This window comes from Corylus avellana, chromosome 2 (genome assembly GCF_965113065.1).
Source record: "Corylus avellana chromosome 2, dhCorAvel1.hap1.2, whole genome shotgun sequence".
In the NCBI taxonomy this organism is placed as follows: Eukaryota; Viridiplantae; Streptophyta; class Magnoliopsida; order Fagales; family Betulaceae; genus Corylus; species Corylus avellana.
Genome location: NC_142491.1, coordinates 45561720 through 45569788, shown reverse-complemented (window position 1 = coordinate 45569788; position 8069 = coordinate 45561720). Strand labels below are relative to the sequence as shown.

The 8069-nt window shown below is 36.8% G+C and overlaps 1 protein-coding gene across 2 annotated transcripts; it reads right to left on the bottom strand.

The window, feature by feature from the left end:
• Positions 1–2704: 2704 nt before the first annotated feature.
• LOC132167231 (Transducin/WD40 repeat-like superfamily protein) lies at positions 2705–7561 on the bottom strand. 2 transcript variants are annotated; one of them, XM_059578139.2, is made up of 8 exons: positions 7418–7561; positions 5773–6976; positions 5593–5683; positions 5248–5405; positions 5106–5157; positions 4138–4217; positions 3928–4021; positions 2705–3680 (listed from the first exon to the last, which is right to left on the bottom strand). In XM_059578139.2, the coding sequence occupies exons 2-8, from the start codon at positions 6865–6867 to the stop codon at positions 3145–3147; spliced, it is 2106 nt and encodes a 701-aa protein (XP_059434122.2). In that variant the 5' UTR covers positions 6868–6976; positions 7418–7561; the 3' UTR covers positions 2705–3144. The 2 variants fall into 2 exon arrangements, with proteins under 2 accessions (XP_059434122.2, XP_088369968.1); XM_088513842.1 differs by having other exon boundaries at positions 2705–3635.
• Positions 7562–8069: the final 508 nt, after the last annotated feature.

The window sequence follows — 8069 nt, the reverse complement described above, 5'->3', positions numbered from 1 at the left end:
AAGAAAGGCTTTGTAACTTATCCGTTGATGGCTCTGGCAGGTACATACGTTTATCTTACGTGGCATGACACGTAAGACTCTGGAGCGGATGTGTTTGGACACAAAGACATGGTGATTGGATTGGCCCTTCCAAACAGTCACTTCGGCATTCAGCAATGAGGGGGAAAACATAGGCCATCAATTGGTTAATGGGCCCAATCTGTACAAAGTGTTATAGATCAGTGTCTTTCTTGGGCCCATATAAGGCTTCCTTATATGTTGGGTTTTTCACAATTCTTGTTTTCCGAGGTTGTAGTCCTATGTTTTCTTGCTATGCTTGTGTGATCTTTAGCCCAAATTACAACGAGTTTTGAGTCATTGGTTGTATGGGCTTATTGGCCGTTCTTCTACATCTTGATTACATGGGTGGACATCTTTCAATCAAGGTCACCTCTTCACACACCGGCCGTGTGCTTCAATCATTGAAGATTATTACCATCACCTTTTTCCTTTTTCTTTTTGAACCGTTTTTAAGGTCTTAAGATGTGCCAATTTTCATGCACATTCCATTGCTAAATAAGCTGCTTCTCACTCAGTGTTTGAAAGTATTCCCAACAATTCATCTTCATTTCATCTTAGAATTAAGAGCGACAAGAACCCTTCTTTGTAATTTGCTTCTTTTTTTTTTTCTTTTTTTTTTCTTTTTTTTTTTTTGTCTTTCCATTTTCCCTTTTTCCCTCTTCTGAATAGAAAAAAACCAAGTCCCCTAATTCTTGTACGGCAACAAATGTGTCTCCACAAACAATTTTTTTTCTTTGCCCTTAAAAAAAAAAAAAAGAAAAAGCCTCCTAATCAAAGAGTAATAAATGTTTATCTAAACAATGTCCTTATAGTACTTGGATGAGTTGGATCCTAGTAACAAGTTGTTAATGACAAGGTACAAGTTAGAGAGATGGCAGACAATGGTGATGTGCTTCTTTTGTCGGGGATTTGGATTTAGATCCCCATAACAAAGCTTTGCAAAGCTGATCAAAACCCATCCTTCTTGTCCTGCCTCGTCGGTGGACACAAATTTTACAATTGAGATATTTGCATGAACTTGGCTGGCATAGCCCAAAAGGAAAGAATGAAAAGAGGTACACTATCCTATAATGACACTGAATTAATAATTTTTGGAACAATGAAAGGAGGTTTAAGTAGGCTTACAGCTAAGCCTAAGACATTGATCTTTTGTCCCATAGAAACTAATCATACTTTTTGTTCTTTATTGTCTCCTAATTGCAAAACCTTTGTGCCTTTAAAATGTTTTATTATTTTGCTCCTTTCTTGTGGCTTGTCTGTTTATGCTTTTACCCTACCCTTCTCCGACAAAGTTAATCACTTTGCTTTTCACACAAACTCCCTGTTTTACGACTGTAGATTCATTTCCTCAGTACAACAATCACTATTTTGTGATGGGGTATGTTAACTTTTGTAAAATGCATTAAACACAACAAATTCAAACCTAAACCTAAATCCATCTTCTCAGCGATGATCAATCCATGGAATGAGTATATAACAAATTGTCATGCCATCTTTGCCCTACAATAATTTCCTCAACTTTGAGCCCAAGATTTCATATTAACACCAGTTTTATTCTACACAACTTTCTAAGACTGTTTACCTAATATATTTAATAAACAATTCTTCACATCTATTTCATATCTATTTCATATCGGTTAACGTGATATGTTTTAAGTAACTTCTCACGTCTACCACTTAAAAAAAAGAAAAAAAGAAATAAATAAAAAAACCATTAAAAACATACAACGTCAACTCAATCTATTAAATTGATGTGTTCAAGATAGATGTATTTCTCACATCTCACATGCATACTAATATATGACCAAAATGCAAGTACTTCAAATTTTAAACGGAGCATATAATGCTCACATGCATTTTTAAAAATACATGGAAAACCAATTTAGAGAAAGTTTATCCTCTATAAAATGTTCTTAGTTAGAAAGTGGGGAATCCAAAGGGAAAGATAGCATCATTCACCACACAAGCAGTACAAGTGCAAAACCTATATTCTAGTCTCTTCTTACTTTTATTACTTTTTTGACTTTTTTGCTACATGTATAAACAAGTAAAGAAGTGCCGAAAAAACTGTATTTACAAAGGAAATTACAGTTACATATATGCCAAACTCGAAGGGCAATTGCATCGAGCTTATAAATATCAATGGTTACTCTGCTAATCCAGGGTGATGTTAGACTGAAAATTGGGAGTGGCATCTGCAGGTTCTGTTAGCAAAAAACAAAAGAAGCAATCGCTACTCAAGCAGTGAACAAGTTAAAAGAGTAGAAATGTCCTTGGTAACCAAACTCAAAATATTGCATTCAAGCACAAGGGGTGACTAAATGAATCCATTTTTTTGTTGAAAATGGCCGGCCACGCCCTCCCACCTCCAACCCCAGTTATGAATGGCCCAACCATGGCACGGATTGGAAATGGCAGACAAATACTTCAATCATTCAAAGCAGCCAAGACATTATCATGGCGAAGTTCCCCACCATTTTTTTTCCCAAATAAACTCCAACCACCACCTCTCGGATCCCCTTGCATTTTAAAAGAACAAAAGGAAATGGGTATACAAGGCCCCACAGGCATCTGCATGATCCATACATAACATCTCAAATTGGCTCTCCTAACACATGACTTCACGCCTTTTTTCGGCCGGCAGACAAAACTTTTTAGACTAACAAATCAGGTTGCAAAATTGAGCAAAGTATCCAGATAAGCTCACCTCAGCCACTTACTGATCCCAAGTTGGATTATATTACAACCATGGAACTGATGCCACTTGTCATGAATGAGATCCGTGATAATACACCTGATATCTGAGAAGGGGCCCGCTGGAAAAAAACCCAAAAGTGTCAGGATCATCCACACTGCACATGGCTACTAATGTTTTTCATAGCAGAACCTATTGTGGTGGTTGATGCTGCCAAATGAAAAGTCATTTGTCCACTTTCCCAACATCAGATTTGCAGCATGTGGTAGTCAACCAGGGGTATCACAACAAAGGTTAAGTGACTTAATGTTTGAACTAACATGTAAATTTGCAACCTTAGGTATCACAATTCTGATTCATTAGAAAACCTCTGCCAGGCCACTCATATTTCAAAGAGGTACTGGTAACCCATAATTGTGGAATGACTTTATCCGTCCATCCCAGCCTGCAGTCACAATAACCAGACCCCACACATGAGAACTGGATGTGTTCTGGCAAGAAGTTTTCAAAAACTTGTATTGAGATTTATTCATGCTAGATGGCTTGGTAATTGAGCTTGAAGTAGGAAGCTTCTCCTCTGGCCAAGTTGCAGACCCCTTGGGAAAAGACTCTAAGAGGAATTCTTGGCTCAGAGAGAAACAAGCAGGTGAAGGAAAAGGCGGATTTTCTGCCAGATTCTCATCCAAGACTGGAAAGTGCCTTCTACTTACTGAGTTCCCACATTTCAGACCACACCAAGGTATTGCAACAGATGCATTGATGGAGAAGTGTTCACAAGACCTAATATTTTTGGCTTGGGCGAGGGCAGTGTCTTCCTCACTACTGCAGTTCCATAAATATACATTAGAATCCTCGGAAGCTGAAACAATGTGTTTCCCATCTGAGGTGAAAGATGCAGATATAAGGTTTCCTGTGGTACGAAGGCCTAGAGAGAAAAAAGAGAGAAAATTTAGAAACTAATACTTCATTATGGACAGCAATGGATGTCACAATGCTTCCCAACATGAACTCCGACATAAAATAGATTTCTGATTTTGCTAATTAAAAACCAATCAATTGTTGCATAACTTATAGGCGGTAAACTTCCTCCAAGGGGCCTCAATGTTGGAACCCCAAAAAAATCTATTATTTAAGATAAATTCATGGAAAACAGACAAAGATCAAGTGCGTACCCTTGTATTTGCCAATCACATTAATGCCATGAAGGATTCTGACTTGTGAATCAGCACAGGTGACCATTATTTTGCTAGAGTCTTGTGGGAAAAACTGAATTCAAATAAAACATGATGAGGGACAACTGTCTCTCAAATGAAAGGGTATAGAATAAAAATAAAGGAAAGAACCAAAAAAAGCAAACCAAGAGCAATGCAAATATCAAGTACCTGAAAGCCAGTAATCCTTTTGCATGGTGGTTTTTTTTTACTGTGCACGCATACTTGGGTGTCCAATTGCAAATGATTATCTGGTTGAAACAAAAGAGAACCACTTAATTAATTGAACTGGTACTCTAAATTTTATCCAATGCAAAGGTCATTCTACAAAATAATTATAAAGCTAATGTCAAACGTAGCATTTTCCATGGAAGTCAACAAGTCCAGATTGGGATATAGTGACCCTAATACTTCCGTCTCAAAAGAAGATTTCTAAAATGAGTCACAAGAACTCAAATCCTTCAAAAGAAAAGGGAGAGAAAAAAAAAATATATGAATCTCTTTTCTTAAACTTCTTTAAACTTAATATATATATACCAGCAAAGGCAAGCATACAATTCAGGCTAAGACTGATTTCTGATAGACTAAGGTAATTAACATCAGATTCTTCTTAAGCAGCTTAGTTTATCTAAGCTGCCATCCGACTCTCCTAGATTTCCTACTGACACAGTTATCACAAAAGGGCATATCCACACTTTTGAGGAAATATCTGGGACATGAATGCTTAGCAGATTACATTCTTCTATTCCATCTCACAAAAGAAACAAAACCTTATCAACTGGAGGTTCCAAAAACAGATCTAATTTTCTATAGTTGGAAACTCCACGTCTTACCATAAATGCACAATTCTATACTTGCATAAAACAAACCCCTTGAACCGAAAAAAACTACCTAACCACATTGCTTCTACACTATAACCAACCAATCATAATGATATCCGGGAATGATGTTATACAGATAAGTCCCAATATAGTATCACTCTACTATCATCACAAATTAGAAAGCCAGCATGCAGATGGATTTATCGTACACTCGTCAATTTCCTATAAACAATTATTTCTAAATATCAGCTGCAACTCATCCACAAATGAAGCAAAGCAAAGGAAGACAGAGGTGTAAGTGCCTATCAATAAGCATACCTGATACATTGTAAAAGCGGCAAATACCAGCCATAGATCCAACAATGCTCCCCTGTGACAGAATGAAAGAGATTCTTAATATAAGATCAGTTACTATTAATCACCTTTTCTACGAGTCACAGGAACAAGAAAATCCCCGAACCTGTCCATCAGGGCGATAACACACTGCAGTGATAATTTCTCTTATATCAGTCCAATCAACAACTTGACAACCAGGAATAGCCCAAATGCGAACTTTTCCATCTATTGAACCACTGATGAAGTAATTATCATCAACAGGGTTAAATTGAACACAGGTCACTGCATCACATTATAAAATAACATTTAGATCATTACTATAAATACAACATAATACATATGGCCAAACCAAATCCAATATAACATGATAATATCAGGATATTTGGCCCAATATTTATTCAACCCTGTGTAATTCCTTAACTAACCAAATAGATTTTGGAATGAAACAAAGAAACATTGAGGAACGTACCATAATTACTATGTGAAAACACTTTGAGGCAATGCTCACATCCCACTTGCCACAGACGGACAGTTTTGTCAATTGAAGAAGAAAGCAGATACTGCACCATAACAGACATCACATTGCGTGAAATCAATAACATTTTTGTTTAATTCATAAAATTAAATTGGCTTTCAGATAATCACTTACATTATTCTTTGACCAAGAGAGATCTAAGATCTCGCCACCGTGCCCATGGAACTCATGCAATGGTTTTTCCAATATTCGGAAGACTTTAGGAGGGAAAATCACACATGCTGAATCTGAGGAATTATTCCTCAGGCTCTTCAATTTTCCAATTTTCTCTTTATCCACAAAGAGGGGCTTCAATTCGGAGAGATGATCCACTGTGAAATATATGCAGGAAGGGTCTATTTCCGGAATGTCAATTTCGTTAGACCTCTCATCCTCCACCACCTGCCACAATCGGACAATCCCATCCTCGCCAGCACTTGCAAGATACTGCCCATCAGGACTAAATTTCATAGTCAAAATTGGACCCTCATGGGCCTGGATATCTTGCCCCATATAAAGAGCTGAAAGTTCTTTCAACTGCTTCCTGGATTGACGAACCTTAACTCTCTGAACCCTGGAACGTAGAATTGCATCATTGTCACCAGGTCTTAGTTGACCGGCATCAACTTGACTATCAACAACACATGCCATGGAGCGTAATCTACTCAACCAACCCTTCTTGGTTCTCTTCATTGACCCCACCACATTGTTTGTCTCTTCAACTTCCTTCTGTATCAGTTGTTGAAATGAAATCGATGACACAGAAGTATTCTCAGACTCTTCAGCCCTTACTGACTGACCCAAACCCACTTCTCCACCGGAAGTTCCATCTCTGCATACAAAGTTCTCCCTCGGACTACACTGTTTGGAAGAATCCGTATCATCTTTAGACCAAGTCATTGAAGACCGGCTGGAACAAAACTCACCTCCAAAACCTAAGTCCCTCAACACAGCCCCACTATTCTCTCTAGTCCTTTCAACCACTTCTGCCGGGGCATCACTACATACATCTACTGAATTCTCATGTCCAATGCGATCCAAACTCAATCCCATCCAATCTAAAAACTTACTCCGACGCTCTTTAACACTTCCCGGGCTCCGAATCCATATATCATAACTACAACTAGCCTCAGATACCTCAATGCTATCGGAATTTGAATCTGATATCGATGATATATCCTCTTGAGCATCGAAAAATCGATATTCTTCGTCTTCTCTCAAACTACCCATTATTCTGTGAGTTCAACCCATGAAACCCCACCTCAAGAAACCAACATTTTAAGCCCTTGGCAATGTGCCAAATCCTAAATTCCCTCCAAACAAGCAAGCCCTCGAAAAACTTAAAAAAATGGAAAAACAAAAACACAAAAATCCAGGATTAGTGTAACAGATATATTATATTAAATCAACCCACAATGATAACAATAACATTGAAACAAAAACCAAGAGATCCAACATGGATCCCAATCCAACCCCATTGAACCTGGTCTCCCACACATTAAAAATCCATAATTTAATACACACAAGACCCAGAAGAAAATGAAAATAAAAATTCATTTGAACCCAGAATTTTGCAGCAAATTAAGGATCCAATACACTTCTCAGCACACACAGAACAAAACCCATCAACGGAATTTGAAGATCTTATAATTACACTTGAATAAATGAATCACAAAACACGTGTACATACACACAAAAAAAAAAAAAAAAAAAAAAAAGGATGATTTACAAACAAATAAAAATGTGATCGTTTTTAGTGGAAATATAAAATTTTGCTTACATGGGCTTGTTTCTAAGAGATTTCTTTGAAACTGAGGAGGGCGTAGATCAAAGCATCCATGGAAATTTGAAGCTTTTTGGACTCTCTCTGTGTCTCTCGAGGGAAGCAGAGAAGCACTGCAGAGAGGAAAAAAATAATATGAAAATAAATTAGTGCTTCCAAGTAAATAATGTGTTTATTACTAATAAATAAATAAAAGAGCTGGGGGTAAAACAGGAAAGAAGAATTAGTTCCTCGATGTACGTGAATGGATGGCCCAAGAAACGAGATTTCGAGTGTAGAGTGTTTTCGTGTGCGATCTCTCTCTCTCTCTCTCTCTCTCTCTCTCTATATATATATATTATATACTCCTTACGGACCTAATTTGATTTAAGGCAAATTAGATAATGATTATTCTAAAGCTAGATTATTCACAATCTAAAGTGTCCTAACAACTTACAAAAAAAAAAAATTAAAAAAAATGTCATAACATTTGTTAAATTTCAGTAATCTAGAGTTTTACACATTGTAATGTATGATGGACAAAGTTTTTCTTCTAAAATAATATTTGTTCTTAAAAATGCATTCAAAAATTACATATTTCTATTTAATTCTATTACAAATATATGTAAAAATTACGTGCTATAAAAACAAACGTTAGTTTAATAAATTG